The following is a 16,108-nucleotide window of genomic DNA, read 5'->3' on the forward strand; positions in this document are numbered from 1 at the left end:
TTATAATCTCTTCAATTATAAAGCACCAGCAAGTCACGTGGCGTTCTTTATTAATATTTGTGGCGTGCATGGCCACACGAGACTCTGGACAAAGTGTGGACTAACAGATTCACGCACGGAAAACCAAAATCTCTTTTTTAAAGTTTTTACGCCATCGCCTCTCCGCCCAGGGAATTCCATTTCACCAGAGTCGTGGCGTATGGCGAATTTAGACTCTGCCACCGTGGGCTCTGCCACGGAATGAGACACACACACGGGACGCAGGCCCGTGGTGCCAACATCGCGGTCGCGTTTGCACCACAGAGGACGTGGCGAGGGGAGGGGAAGCCCGGCAGACGCTCGTGCACTCGCAGGCCAAGGCAGGGAGAGATGCGGTGATCCACTGCAACATCTTCCCTACCATGCTGGAGGCTGTGTATGTGTGGCAATGTATATTATATATATGAGCTGCAGTTACTTTTTGGCTAGTTTATTGGCGACTGCTCAGATTTATGAGATGAGAGTTAGTTTATTACGTGAACGCTAGGCGCGCAAGACATAATCAATCTTCAACTCCCCCCAGATTGAATTAACTGTCATGATTTACAGTTATGAATCAATTCGTTTTTGCCACGCTACACTGTCGTTTGTAGACTCTGCCTGTCAAATTGTGTTTTCTGTCTCGTTCGTTCCAACCAATGACCTAGAGGAAAGCTGTGGCCAATTCGAACATAATTCTCAAACGTGCAGATATCTGCATTATTGTGACCATAGGATACATTCAAAACAGATATTTTACTCATTATTGCATCCCAATTGTGGTATCGATGGCATGCCATGAGATGAATGAATCCATGAGAACCCTCAAAGAGCCGCCCCTCATGTTACCGAAGCGGATATCACTGAGCTCCCTCTTGAGATCCCTACCAGTGAAACTCCAGTCCACAGCGTATCAGGAGAATGCCTTCCCTGCCAGCTCCTATGTTCGTCGCAATACAGTCAATCCGATACTTTTAAATTCTCAGACCCGGGGTTTAGCCAAATTAATTGAAGAACCACGTGACCAGTCTGAGACCCAGCATCAACTCCCTAAAACTGAGAACCCAGTTTAATCACAGCAGTGGCATAGGCACTCTGACCACTGAGCCACGCGGTCACTGACAACGTGGGAGTTCATTTCAATTGACGAATCATCACATGACGATTAAAAACGGCATCCGAATAGTCAAGGTGCAGAGAGCAGCATAGACTCACCCGATACAGGACCCTCATCTCATTTTTAGAAAGTAATAAATTCACTGTCCGAGTTCAGTCAATAGCAATTAGCCATTATCTGCAGTGCATATATATCAAAATGCTGGCATTCATTTCCACAGCATGTTGGATATCCCAGAATGGAGCACACCAACAATTGGCACCAACAAGATTAAGGGAAAGATGAATGCGCATGCATTTAAATAATAACACAAAGGTCCCATTTGGCCTTGAGGAACGTCAGTTCATGTACTGTAAGCGAGCACTTATGAAGAATGGGACGGCACACGAGATGGATCGTGGGGTCGGCATCACGCACTTCCGGAACGAAAGTTGACCACATGGCCACATCAAGCAATCGGTTAAGATGCAGCCAACCTAGGAGAGGTCCCACCAGGTTCAGATCCCCAAATTGTCACGAGGTGATAATGTGCCAACGGTCATTGCAGACAGGTATCAAAGGTCGCAGTGATGAACAGAACACGGTGCACTACTAACTATTACACCACAGGCAAACCCACACACACACAACCGCCCCCCCTTTGTCGGACCCGAGGCAGGTGTTGTGCTACGTTTCCACGACCACTGGCAAGAGAGCCCGGCATTTGGCCCAGGAGTGGCTTACAAGGCCCCGAGGTTCCGTGTCTCCACACTCTGTGAGCTGCGAAGCTACGTGGGCTCCGCACCACCACCTCTCTGGCTGGTGGGTGAAGTTTAGCAAGTGCTCAAAACTAAATTTGATTTTAAACGTTTAAAAACAAGGCATTGGGAAAGTTTAGACTAATGTACGCCAACATCTAATTTGTCAATTTCCAGCACATATATTAAACATCAACTCGGCGAGGGAGCTGATCTGAGTTAATCGTGTCACGGCGTGCGTGTCCCATTTCTATGTTGACCCCATGAGCGCATGCGCACTCCCGGGGTCGAGCCAGGTGAGTGCACGCAGCACGGGATGGAGGGTGCTCAGAAGTCTTGGAACCGTGCCCACTTTTACCACTTTTCCACTGACACATCAAAGCCGATCTAACGCAAGGCCCCCATAATATGGATGTATTTCAACTGGTTATTTCTGAGGTAAGATTTTTCTGAACCATGAAACACTCTGGTCTCACAAAACATCTGATTCTGGCTCTGGCTCAGGTTAAAGCTGGACCAGCGACATAGTCACGCGCACGACTCAACTCGTCAATTGAATGTGACGTCAATGACACGGCTTGGGATCTGTAGTGGAAAAAAAACAACAAGGTACCTCCTGAGCCACGCACGCCTCCTGAGCCAGCCTCGGCACGGCCCCCGTGCGGTAATGTTTAATACGGTGGAATCGAGGGCTCGGGTATCGTGTCCGCCCTAGTAAGGCTGCCAGCACTCTTCCCCCAGCGGTCATGAAAACCTGGCATCAGCTTCCTGGCCCAGGGAGCGGCCGGCAGATCGGCAGATCGGCAAAGCGTCCGCCGCCTTACCCCCGCCGCACTGGCCGACAGCACGTAATTTCGCGGGCGGGTCTCGTTGAAATCCGGCTCGGTCTGCGGAGGTGGTCCCAGAAGCGGGTTCCGCAGGGGGGTTACGGGGCGTACGCACGTTCACGCGGAGCCGCAAGAGTCAGCGGCCGAAGAGAGGGAACGAGGAGGAGGAGGAGATGGGAGACACAGCGGGCGATGAGAAAAGTACACGCGGCAAGTTTGTGGCCACGCAGCGTTGAGTGCCAATGCGCACACGCGGCACTGGAGAGCGCCCGTTTTTTTGCAGTGGCTCCAAAGAAGCTGCGTACTGCTGGCCGTTGTAAGACTTAAAAATGTGAACTGCGGATGACATTTTTATTTACCATGCAAGAAATACGCACGGCGATTTTTCTATGCGGCTTGAGCTCACATGACGGAATAAAGCGGACGCATGTGCGGTGAAGGAGCGGTCATGTGATCTTTGGGGCCCGTGAGAGGGGATGATGGTGAATGTGTACCACTAAAGTGCAATAACGTAGTTCTCGGTTCTTTCGGAATTTCAACATTACTCATGAATACAAGGTTGTATTGCATTTTACCAGATTAAAATAACTGTCACTGTCCAAATATGAGGGAAATGACTCAGACCCAAAACCCTGTCTAGGGCGCTGCTCGTACGCATGGTCGTGCTGCCAGCTGTGGGAATGACCACAACATTCCACGCGACATCGTCATGTCCACAGCACTCGGATTTGTCCACACATTGCTCCAGGAATGAGCTTTTGGCCGATGAGCCATAAAGGAGGCGCCGAACCCCATGTGTGAATGTTGATGATCACCGTCATGTGTAGCTGCGAACCCCCTGCTGCTGGTAACCTGAACAAATTGTTGGGGCGAGTGCTGGTAGCGAGCACCTATGAAGGCCAGAACGGCACACGAGGGGGTGGGTGGACAGCACCACGCCTGGGCGCATTTGTCTCCCCAGTGGTGATGTTTTTACACACCGCACCAGGTACTCATTTGAAGTTGAATCGTCACTGGTGTTGGCCATGAGCTGGAATCGAACTCGGGTCGCCGGGATTATAGCGCATCGCGCTAACCGCTACACTTACCGCTCACACGTACACACGATGAATCTCTCAGTCGAGTTATATAATTGGAGTCCGCATTGTTTGCGAGCACCTATTGAGGACGGCGTGACATGCAAGGCAGTAGCCGAGGTCAGTGCCACAAAAACACGCGCGTGCCCAGCCAGCCTCACTCTTCCCCGGCGCTCATGTCGGTGAGCAGATTCACACGCACAGCGATTACGCTCCGACTGAATGGATCAAAAACAACGCGCAAGCACGTTCGTCACAAAAGTAACGCCTCCACGGACGGGGGCATGGGTGAAACGTGGGTGCGAGCGAGCGTACGCACGCACAAGCGCGTGCGCTGTTAACTTTGTGGATGCGCGCGTGGCACTCACCGCAGCCTTGGCCTCAGCGCTGCGAGCTTTCTTCAGCCGGGACTTACATGCGTCCAGGTCCAGGCGCTTGTTTTCCAGAATTTTCTTCTCCTTCTGCATGCAAGAGACAGCAGGAAGCCCACACCACCACCGCCACCATAGTTCTTCGCAACGTCAACACGACCACCATCATTATCTTGGTCATTCACTCAGAGTTCTTGGTCGAGTTTTGCAAACACTAGATTTGGGGTGACCCCACATGTATTCATAACGATAACAGATAACATTTTAAACCAAAGAATAAACCATTAAAAGATTGTAATGGCAGTGTCATATTGCATGACAGAACCGCATCTTCATCAAGACCTGTCCACTCTACCTGCGCATTACTTGTGTTCCCTTTGTCAAACAGTCGAACATAACTATTCACCCAGCCACTAATATATGCATCGAAAATTAGCAAACAGTTGGTTATTTAAACAAATAACGTTAACGTCAGAGAGCATACAAGTCCCATCTGTACACCAGAATCTACCATTGTTATTAAGTACGGACATCTACACTCAAACATGAGAATAATACATTATTGTTGGTAGCGCCAGCTCATCGCGTGGCTGCTGCCTTCCTGCTTGCCTGCGGTTCCTCCTCGTGCCTCCGCGTCATTCTCTCTCTCTATGAGAGTGAGCGAATATTGCACGGTTTACAAGTTGAAATTATTACTTTATTATTATTATATTTTGAACAGTACCAAAAAAACCTTTCCATTATCTCGAGAGAAAACTATGACGCAGATTCGATTCAACATGTGTACAACTGTGTGCATGGGGGCACAGTTGTACAATTCTGGACGTACATATCAGACGTTTTAAACGTTTAGTAAATCGTTGGAGTAATTTTCAATTTCCTTTATATTTGGGTGTCATCTGTGAATCAGTGAGGAGGAATTCATGCGGGAGAATAGCCATAAAGTACCGCAGTCAAGTCGAGCGCACTCCGATGGACTGACTTTCTCATCCACGCCGAAATGTGACTGTGCAATAAATTTTCATATACATCCATAATACAGTTTTTTTGGGTTAGCTCACGTAAATATAAATGTGTCGTTAAACCCGCCACCACCTGCCACAACCAATTAGTAAGGTTTGGCACGTTCTGTTTATGTCACAAACAGAATGTGCCAATTCGTTACTGGTACAGCACACCAGTGTGTTGAGGAGCAAATCCACAACATTTATACATGTCAAACCACTGTTGAATTCCATATATAAGCCATGTGTTTTTTTTACTGCGGTGGGAAGCGGTGGTGCAGTGGTTAGCGCAGTGACCTTAGTGTGATTTCAAGGCACGGCTAAATTTAATTGCGAGTGATAACAGAAACCGATCCTGAGCTCCTGAGCAGTGCAGTGAAGTATGGTCAACAAACCCCCACGAGTGACACGACACGACCATCAGTGGAGTGAAGAGCTGTACATTACTAAAAATGGAAATACCTTCAAAATGACACTTCGTGTGGATTGTTGGGATTGTGAAATATTCACGGTAAGGTCACATCATTTGCGGAACTGGCCCGTTGAAGAAAAACAAAACCGTCTATTTTTGTGCACCGCGCCCGACTCAATGTTTTGACTGTCAAGGTGTGGCCACAGGGAAGGTTGGTTGGGGGAGCGAGCGAGCAGGCGAGCGAGGGAGCGAGTGAATGAGCGAGCGAAGCTATCGGGTCGGAGCGTCCCGGGCGAGTGTGGAGCCTCACAGCGATCGTCCTGAAGTCGCCGTCCAAGAAGTTGCGCAGGGGCGTGAGGAAGCCATTGGCCGTCGTCTGGATAAAATCCTTCTCCGAGATGCCCAAGTCCTTCTGTGTGGTGCCGCACTTGATGAGGGCGCAGCCTGGCACCGGCACACATGCGCACACGCCCACCATATTTGTGTGTGTGCATGTGTGTATGTGGGGAGGCGGTAGTGTAGCGGTTAGCGCGCTGCGCTACGAACCTAGCGACCCGGGTTCGATTCCCGCTCACGGCCAACACCAGTGACGATCATCTGAACCGGTCCTGGGCCTCCCCTAGGTCGACTCAGCCTGAAATGAATACCTGGTGTGGTGTGTAAACATCACCACTAGAGAGACAAAGGTGGTCGGGCGTGGTGCTGGCCACCCACCCCCTCGTGTATCGTTCCGGCCTTCATAGGTGCTCGCTAGCAGCACTTGCCCCTACAGTCTGTTAAGGCTATACAGGGATCTTCATCTTTGTGGGGAACGGTTAGCGGTTAGCGCGCTTGCACCTGCCAAGCTTGAGCCAGCTCTGAACATGGCTGAGCCTCTCTCACGCGTCTATGAAAGCCACCGAGCAGCTCAAGGCTGAGCTGAGCCACGTTAGAGGCCACGCCCAGAGCCGTGCGGCGACCAAGAACACATCCCCGAGTAGCGTGCGATGTTGTGCTATCCTGGGCTGTACACACGAACCCTACCATAGGCAGTGCCCGGTCCAAACTCTTGCCCGGCCTCAATCATGTACTGGCCGAGATACTCCGAGTTGGTGGCCCGAAGGGGAGCCTTCCCTTCCAGCTTCTCAAAGAAGTAGTCTTCTATTCTCGCATCTGGGAGAGGGAGGTGGGGGGGAGAGGGAGGTGGGGGGGGAGAGGGAGGGGACGTGAGCAGCCATCGCAATAAACTAAACTTTTTTAATTTTACCAGGTAAGGCTCACTGAGCTGTGTAGCTCTTTTTCAGAAGCGACCGGACCACAAATGATAGCTCAACGAAGTGGCTTATCAAGTGGAAATTTATAGTTGCCAAATACGCAAAACACATGTTGAAAAACCGGAGGATCCGGAGAAAAATCCATGCGACCGTGGGGAGAACATGCAAACTCCAAACATACAAGCATCAGGGTCAGGATCGAACCTACGACTTCCTGTATACCAGGCGAGGTAGTTAACAACGCCACCGTGGTGCCCAACACAATCAGACCCTCTCAACCCATAACCTCCGCACGTCCGTGTCACTGTTCGCCCTGCAATACGAACTGCAGACAGATTAGTTCCTGGAAGAAAAAAAAACATTGTCAATATCTGATCAGTGGTGCTTGTAATGTCTGGAGTGTGGTCGTCACAAATAAGACAATTTCCTTCTCAGAGGCTCAAGACCGAACCAGAGAGCAAATCAAACCTGAGAAGTTGTCTTCTCTTAATCAGTTATCACAGTATCTGGGTCAGAAGGTCAAGAGGCGATCGGGTTTCTCTCACGGCAGTCCACTGACAATGCCTTTTGTTCTTGCAGTGGTTTTATGTGTGTGCGTACATACTGTGCGGATGTATTATTCAAGTGTGTGTACTGTATTATGCATGTGGGGGTATCATGCTTGTGTGGACATTAAAGGAACGGCAACTCGGTATGCAATTAATCAGATTCTTACGTACGCTCACCCAATGATGACAATAATTTAGGTCCGTTTATCAATCCGCTGCTGGATGAGGGACCCCCCATGCTGTGTCGACACAGGGACAGTGTGACCACACTTTCCTTCGTACAAGACATTTACAACCGGGTTTTAATGCATGCGATATGCGCTGCTTAAAATGGGAAATTTTAAGTGGGGTTAAAATTGCCTCGTCAAAACGGCTCGGTCACATGCTCAGCCATCGTGAAAGTATCAGCACAAAGATCCCTCCTGAGTAGAACCCTTCAGGCCTCGACCAAAATGGCACCGTACAGTCACACGCATGACAGAGTCGAAATCAATTAAGCAAATAAATGTCTTGACACACTGACATTTATTCCTATACAGGAGGTTGGACCCCCAAAAAGCAAAAGAGCTCTCATCTTGTACGTGCATTTCGGCCGTGTGCCCTCTGTCCAACATGAGCTTTCAGCGATAATCGGCACATCCCTGCAATTACTCCATCGCACCACTGCTGGCGGAAAGGCCTCCACTAGGGAGAGGATTTGGTCTTTCTTCCATCCTGATCAAATGTGTTGGAAACGGTGGCAGTACCTCCACTTTACTCCACCACATGCTGGGTGTACAGAGGTGTTGGGACGTAAGAAATGTGGTCACAACTTCACATCCCCGCACGAGAAGATGGTCAGCACACTGCACCGTACGTAGCCAACCGTGCTAGTCGGAGGTGAGGGGGAAGAACAACAAACTAAATATAAAAAGCAGATTTAGAGTAATGAGTTTTCCATCTATATTTAAACGTGCATAGCTCCAGTGGCTTCCTAATACCGTATTATAGTGACTCCATGCCGCTGCGATAAATGTAGAATTTCCCGCAGTTTCTTTACTTGGTCCCACAAGCTTGTGGGAAAACGAGGCGTGGATCGCCCTGTAAAACTATAGAGATTTAAAAAAATATATGCAATCGATAAAAAAGTGAGAGTGAGGCAATGGAATGGCACCAAGGTCAGCGATCAAGACAAAGGCGTAACGAGACGGGGTGTGGACTCCGCAACGCAGCTGTGCGGGCACAAGGAAGTTGATGGCGAAAGGCATTCTCAGATGCTCGATAAATCTCCACCATATTAACCCTTTCCCATGATGTGCATGTACGTCATCAGTTTTTCTTCCGATTCTATTCCGATGACATACGTGTACGTCGTGACATACGTTGTACGTCGTGACATACGTGTACGTCACTGGAACGGAACCGGAAGACAAACTGAAATAAGCTAAGAAGGTTGTCAGAGTACCACGGCTCCCACAGTCTGGCCCCAGCTATAATAGTGCGGTCGTGTAGCTACGGTTCTCTGCGGTGAGCACATTGTCTTCAAAAACAACGGCGCTGCTACGCCTCTCCACAATGAACGCCAAGCTGCTTGCGCATTCCGAGATTCAGCGGTGCACGGGACGCCACCCTGCAACTTGCAGGGAAAGGGTTAACGGCATCATCCGCGATGACCCCTTGACATCGCTAAAATGGGACGCCACCCTGCAACTTGCAGGGAAAGGGTTAACGGCATCATCCGCGATGACCCCTTGACCTCTCTAGAACGCGTCGGTGACGAGGACATGGGTCATCATCTTCGTCGTCATCATTTATTATTTATCCTGCGCCTCCCACGCCCTACGTGTTGAGGTGCCAGAACAAAGGGGGCTTTTGAGATGAGTAACAAAGTGTTTTCAGACCAACACACAACTTTAAAAAACAATGCCGTTTTGACTAATGGTTGGAAAAACTCTGCGAAATGGTCCGCAAATTTCTTGGAACCACAATTATTTTCACAAAAGAAAGGTTGGGAACCACTGGCCGAGACAATATACATTCATTTTTTACCTACGTGACTTTACCGAAAGAACTAAGAGTATCAACAACTCATCTCTTAAATAACCGCTTTTGCATTTAGTTTGTTGTCCTCCCCCCGCACCTCCGATTAGCACGGTTGGCTACGTACACCGCGAAAAAAGTTCAACATACATATACACACGCACACACGGGAGTGAACTAAGTTTAACAAGTTGGCTTACGCAACCAATATAATTCATAAGAGGTTTTATGGGTTAGATTGTGTAAATATAAATGCGTCGATAAACCTGACACCACCCAACAGCCAATCAGTAAGGTTTGTCACGTAAACAAAACAATTCGTTAGTGGTACAGCAGCACACTGGTGTGATGGAGAGTAAAACCACAACATTTACAATTCGAGTATAACATATTGTCAGCAATTACAACTAGCTTCATCAGGTGACACCCAGACTTGTGGAGAAATCCACCTGTTCCAGTCTTAAATAGAGGGTCAACTACGTTGACCAAGCTAACCACTGTGCTTGAGACCGATCTCCGTTTTGTCCACCTCATGAGAGGGCGAGAGACGCGCACGGCCCCTACTCACTGGGGTTGGGCTGGAGCAGGGTCTCCGCCTGGCGCATTATCTTGTCCGTCCAGTGCCGGGTCATCTCCGCACGGCCCAGCAGATTCTCAAAGTGGGCATCGAGCTCCGTGCGTTCCGCCTGGCCCAGCTTCTCTTCCGTGAACTGGAAGCGCAAGGGGCGGAGGTAAAAAGGATAAAGCGATTAGCACAGATGTGGACAGGACATTTGAATTTGTATTATTTGTCATTTGCTGCATTTTAACCTGATTGTGCTGCCGGCGTCATGTATCCAGTTGGATCTCTTAGCAGAGCAGTGCGAGCGACCCTTTGCGTTAGACAACAGAATACAGAAGCAGACATCACAGAGCTACCTCCGAGATTCCCTCAAAGAACCTCTGGGAGACACAGTTGAGCACAGCACATTCGCGCACATTCGGCATGAGAGTACGGTTCATCGCATGGCAGTCAAACTGAAATTTTAATAATTAGAGCTGGAATTTTTACAAATTAAGTACATTACCATATTTAACAATAAGTGTTGTGCAGCCTTTGGTGACTGGGCTGAAATCATTAACTCACTTCACTTGAGGACCCAGTGTAATTATCAGGAGCTAAACTATTTGTATTTTATCAGGTAAGGCCCACTGAGCTTTACAGCTCTTTTTCAGAAGCGACCTGGCCACAAATTACAGCTCAACAAAGTGGCTTATTAGGTAGAAATTTAAAGCAGCCAAATACTCTAAACGCATGTTTCTAAATGGGGAGGGAAAAACCGGAGGACCCGGAGAAAAATCCACATGATCACGGGGAGAACATGCAAACTCCAAACATACATGCATCAGGGTCGGGATCGAACCCACGAACTCCTGTATACCGGGTGAGGTAGTTAACACCTCACCACCATGGCGCCCCAATTATAGGCAGCTGCGTACATTCGAAGCAAGGTTCGTCAGCAGCGCCAGCTCGGCGTGCTGACGTTTGGGCCACCCTGCCACAGCAACAACAACGCTCACCGAGAAGGCGCCGAATCACAAATACCAAACTTCTCAAAGTGCTGCACAACGGGAAGTGTACGAATTGGATACCGAGTGGGGGAAAGGAATGGAAAGAAAACGAAACTTAAACTAGAGACGGTGGAAAGCACGGTCAGCCAAAGATAAACGTTTGTAGTAGAGATTTGAAGAGGGCTAGTGAGGAGAGCCGAAGATGAGAGGGGAGTGAATTCCAGAGAGCGAGGGGGGGGGTAGCGACTGATGGAGCAGTCACCGACGTTGGCGAGGAGCGGGTGAGGGGTGCGGAGATGGTCAGAGTTGGCAGAGGGAAGGGGACAAGCAAGTTTGTGTGGCTGGGGTAAGTTACTCAGGTAGAGAGGGGGGGAAAGACCACCTCACGAACAGCACACCTCCCTAATGAATGTGCATGGTGCACAATTACTACCAAGTTCGTAAAGAAATACAGATTTCTAGCCAACGTTAAACAAGGACATGTGCAATTCTTTGTTGGGCATGCCAATAGATCTCACAAACTACCCAGCTAACCAACAAGGCACCATTACGATGAATAGAGAGATGGCAGCCAAGGGAGACTTGGATTCAGAATATATCAGAGTAGATGGGCTTAAACCACAACCGACTGATCCATGAGGATGAGGTTAATGCTGACTGAAGCAGTATTAATATTACCAGTCATTGAGCACTATATTATTATTGTGCACAGCAAACGTTTACACACTTGCCAATATGTATATGAACGATATACATGCAAATCATTGGTTTCAAAATCAACAGCTTTGTATACCCATTGTGGGTGGAGCGGTGGTGCAGTGGTTTGCAAACTGCTACGTACCAGTTTCCTGAGTTCAATTCCAAACCATGGCTAACACCAGTGAAGAGCGATATCTAAACCTGTCCTGGGTCCAACCTTCACCAACTTACACTGACCAGCATGGCAAGGTATGGTCAAAAACCCCGTTACCGACAACTTCATCCAGCAATGAATTCACAAAAAGCTGTACATTTACAATTATTTGCATACCCTATAGGTAATAGGTCTGTGTGTTTTTTGCAGCTGCCAATAGACGCTCCTATATTCACGATAAAAAAATTATTTGAATAAAATAAGGCCAGGACAACTCACTGAATAGAATGGGGGAGAATCATTATCGGCCTAACATTTGCACACAGTACAGTACTTGACAATACACTCAAGTGAGTACAGTATAATTCCATACGCATTACGTTTGCCAATAAACATCCAAAGTACTTGAACATATCTGCGAACGTGGCTGCAGTGTTGTAAAATAATAGATTCCAGACATTCCCAATCCACCATTGGATGAAGGCCTTACATCATCAGTCATGCGGGATTCATTTTACTGCACTTCACCAGTCAGTGCAGGTTGGTGAAAGAGAAAGGAGGGCAGGACCAGTTCTGATATCACTTGCCACTGATGTCAGCCATGGTTGGTTGCAAAGTGTGATAACCACCGTACCACCGCTCCATCATCTGCATGGTATACATGCATAATTGCAAGATAGTGACTGTCGTTCAGACACGAAATGGTTATCTTAAGCTTCTGCGCTGATAATTTTGCTGCTATAAATTTCCAGGTGATAAGCCACTTATTTGTGGCCAGGTCGCTCAGTGGGCTTTACCTGATTATAAAAAACAACTAGTTTATATTTAAGTAATTTGTTTACCTTTGTTATACTTTGCGCTCCTAGCGTGTGTTTGTATCGTTTGCTGTTGTAACGTTCTGAACCCGCCCCTCCTGGACATCTGTCAAAAATATCTTAATATTTCATCGGATTCCTCCTCCAGTCTAAATAAAGATTCTGATTTCAACTGGGACAGGGCGCCGAGGCTTGAAACGGGCGTCCAATACCTCGCTCGAAGCGGATCTTCGCTTGCGGTGACTCATGCGGCACATGACGCCAGGCGGCTGGGATATATATTTCATTAAGCGCCAACCCTCGCCGACGATACACGCCTGGTTTTGGGTTAAAATAAAAAAAGCATCAACGACGCTAAAACGGCACTACAGTACAAAACCAGACGACGAAAATGGGGACCCAGCTTCCTGTTGACGGAGCCTTTGTTTAGCGGTAAGCGTTTCATAAAATGTGTCGCAGAACGACAGCCACCCCATCTCAGTGAGCGGGGCTGCGCTGTTTACACAACGTCCACCGGGGAGCAGCAGCAGCCTCCGTCTCGATTGCAAACGGCGGTCTGCAAAAACCCGGTGCCAAGCCACCAGGAAACACGGTGACTGCCGGGTTTAAGAATCACCACAGTTTGGAGCTCAGAGCGCCGAGCTGGCACGGCCGAGATCCTCAGTTCAAATCCAGACTCCAATCTGCGATTAACCCGGGTCCTCAAGTGTAGAGAGCTGGGAGTCTCAGTTCAGTCACACCAATGACTGCACACAAAAAACCCCACGTTTAATTTAGTTATGCACTTAAGTTAGGTTAATTCCAGCCTCTGTGACTACTGCTTTGCCTGCTATGCGTTGAACATTACTCTTGATGGCAGAGCAGGTAGGAAAGTGCTGCCCCCTAAAGTGTGTGGATCAGATGTCACTTGAAGGGTTCTCAGAGCTAGTACTAAGTTATCCGCTCTGACATGAAGGGATGCACTGCTTTGTGATCGATCAAAATTAATTTTTCGTCTCATAAAATGACGTCAATAGCACAATTGTGATGAAAGGCAAAAAACGTATGGGTTGTACGTGTACATTTAGTGATCAGACTCAGACCATCAGCTCAATGCACTTTAGAACTAATTCTAATCAGATCAGTGCCTCTGACACAGTATAAGATCATGCCTGGCACTAGGTCTCTTCATGTGCGACTGCCTCATCTTGCCCCGCACCTCCGATTAGCACGAGTGGCTACGTATGGTGCAAAAGAAGTTCAACATACATACATCTCCAATATTGGTCAGTTCTACGATTTCCGAGGAACATTTAAGACACATTAAACATATGGGTAATCATTAGTTTAATCATGACATGGCTTTATATTTGCATAATGTGAATGAATGAGTACAGTATAATTCAGATATAAATAACGTGTCCACCTTTCTTGATTAGAGAGAAAAGCTCATACAATACCACGATATCAGACACTCAGATGGACTGACTGTTTCATCAATGCTGGGATGGTGATGGAAAATTAATGTTCATGTACGTGCCAAACCACTGACTTTTCCCATAAATGAGCCATGTGTTTTTTGCTGAGGTGAGATGCTAGTGGTGCAGTGGGTAGCACAGTGGCCTGAGATTGATTCCAGGCCACGGCTAACATCAGTGGCAAGTGATATCTGAACCAATCTTGAGCAGTGTAAAGTATGGTAAGAAAAAACAACCCCACGAGCGGCACTAAAATAATCATAATTTACATTTATTTTTAAGGCGTCTTCCACTCATGTCTCAAAGGGCCGAAATAAGTCAAAACGACACCGCATATGCCACATTATGGCGATTCCGAAATGTTAGCGGTGGGGTTGTTTAATTTGTGGCACTGCCTAATGGAAGATCCTTACTGTAGGAAGGCCACTGAATGATGCGTTCTCAAAGCGAGACAGCATCTGTCCGTCGACAGCGCTCTCTGTTGCCATGAACACCACCCAGGAGCATCGTGACTCAAGGCAGGAGGCGATGGTTCAGGGCAAGGGGTAATGCCTGCATAATGCAATGTTTGTGATGTGGTATTTGAAGTTGATGTCAATGGACTGCTTGTCAAGAGAAACTCATCCAAAGTTTGACACACTGGCCCACAGAATGCCGAACTCGATGAAAAATATATTTTGAAAATACCTAAATATATTCAATTATTTCAACCTCATGCTTACACAGTATACTCACAGGCAAATGTCGTCTGTACAAGCAATCGCTCTTGTTTAATAATACTCAGAGATTACTTGTGGGGGAAGTGGTGGCACAGTTGTTATCGCGCTGCGCTATGAACACATCGGTCTGAGTGGGATTAAAGGCCATGGCTCACATCAGTGACAAATTAAATCTGAATGGTGGTGGGGTATCCTTCTCTAAGCTCATGACACATGAAGTGACGTATTTAAAATTGTATGTTCAATATATATTGGGTTCATGTCAACCGTGAAGCCACTAGTGGCTGCTACATTCCGAAATTAAAATATACATATATCAATTGACTATAATAATCATGAAAATGTGTCAAATTACTTGGAGGGTGAATCGTTCTACCTCTTAGATAAATTAAGCATGTAAAACAATCATGCCCTCCTTGATGTGCTGAATTTTCACGATTCGGAGTAACAATTCCATCTTGAGAATTTTCACCTGCTTTTGTTGTGTCTTGCTCAGTCCATTAGCCTCAAGTTAAAATTTTACGTAATTTTAAGAACTAAACATAACCGATTCCTTACGTAAAAATGTGGTCATGTACCATGAGCAAAGGGACAATGCTACTCAATTAATCGATGAATTAATATTATGCACAAACTATTGTTGACTTTACAATCTCAAGATCGATAGAACCAATCGTGGAAAAGTTCCGGCGATGCCACCACACCATCGTCTTATGGTTTGTGGCCAGAATAGAACCGCGCACGGACTTGGTTCTGAGCGAGCGCTGAGGCTGCGAAGCTACCCCCAGGCACAATGTGCTGGGTGGAGGTCCCTCCCGGCTCAGATCATTCAGGGCTCACGGTTTTGACGGCGGATCACACAGCGTCGCAGCTGGGCCATTAGCAGATGAGCGTACACACCCTCTGGGAAGAGCGTGACGTCCGCCAACGCGCAAGAAACGCGATTTGATTTTCGAGAGTAGGTCAATTTTACCAGCTCTCCGTTAACTTTTTTTTATACGAATTAAGTTCCGTTAATGCAGATAAAACAAACAGGATGAGAAAATGTGTAATATACGTCCGTGTAAACCGTGAATAATTCGTAATTAGATTATTTGTGGTTAGACTGTGTAAGTATAATACTAATGTTTTACTATAACCCTCGACTCGACAGAGCCAATCAAATCAAGTTGTTATATGGTCGAATGTGCCACTTGATTTGGTTTTTCAGTAAAACTGGCGGAATGTTAAAAGGCAAGGTACACTTCTGTATGGAGGGTTCTCGTAAAAAAAAGCACAGTATACTTACACGATCCAATCCAAAATAAAACAAATTTTGATCATAACATTGT

The 16,108-nt window shown here is 47.3% G+C and overlaps 1 protein-coding gene across 3 annotated transcripts in view; it reads right to left on the reverse strand.

Moving 5' to 3' along the window:
* Positions 1-16,108, reverse strand: part of LOC144948399 (endophilin-B1-like) — a 30,246-nt gene that overhangs the window by 5,822 nt on the left and 8,316 nt on the right. For 2 of the 3 annotated variants that reach the window (XM_078877824.1, XM_078877823.1), the window contains exons 2-5: positions 9,951-10,092; positions 6,586-6,714; positions 5,873-6,006; positions 4,144-4,236 (exon numbers count right to left, since the gene is read on the reverse strand). In XM_078877824.1, coding sequence (XP_078733950.1) covers positions 4,144-4,236; positions 5,873-6,006; positions 6,586-6,714; positions 9,951-10,092 — 498 coding nt within the window. Of the gene's footprint in view, positions 1-2,696; positions 2,760-4,143; positions 4,237-5,872; positions 6,007-6,585; positions 6,715-9,950; positions 10,093-16,108 lie in introns of all 3 variants that reach the window. The other variant, XM_078877822.1, reaches the window with a different exon arrangement.

Source organism: Lampetra fluviatilis, chromosome 49 (assembly GCF_964198595.1).
Source record: "Lampetra fluviatilis chromosome 49, kcLamFluv1.1, whole genome shotgun sequence".
NCBI classification, from domain to species: Eukaryota; Metazoa; Chordata; class Hyperoartia; order Petromyzontiformes; family Petromyzontidae; genus Lampetra; species Lampetra fluviatilis.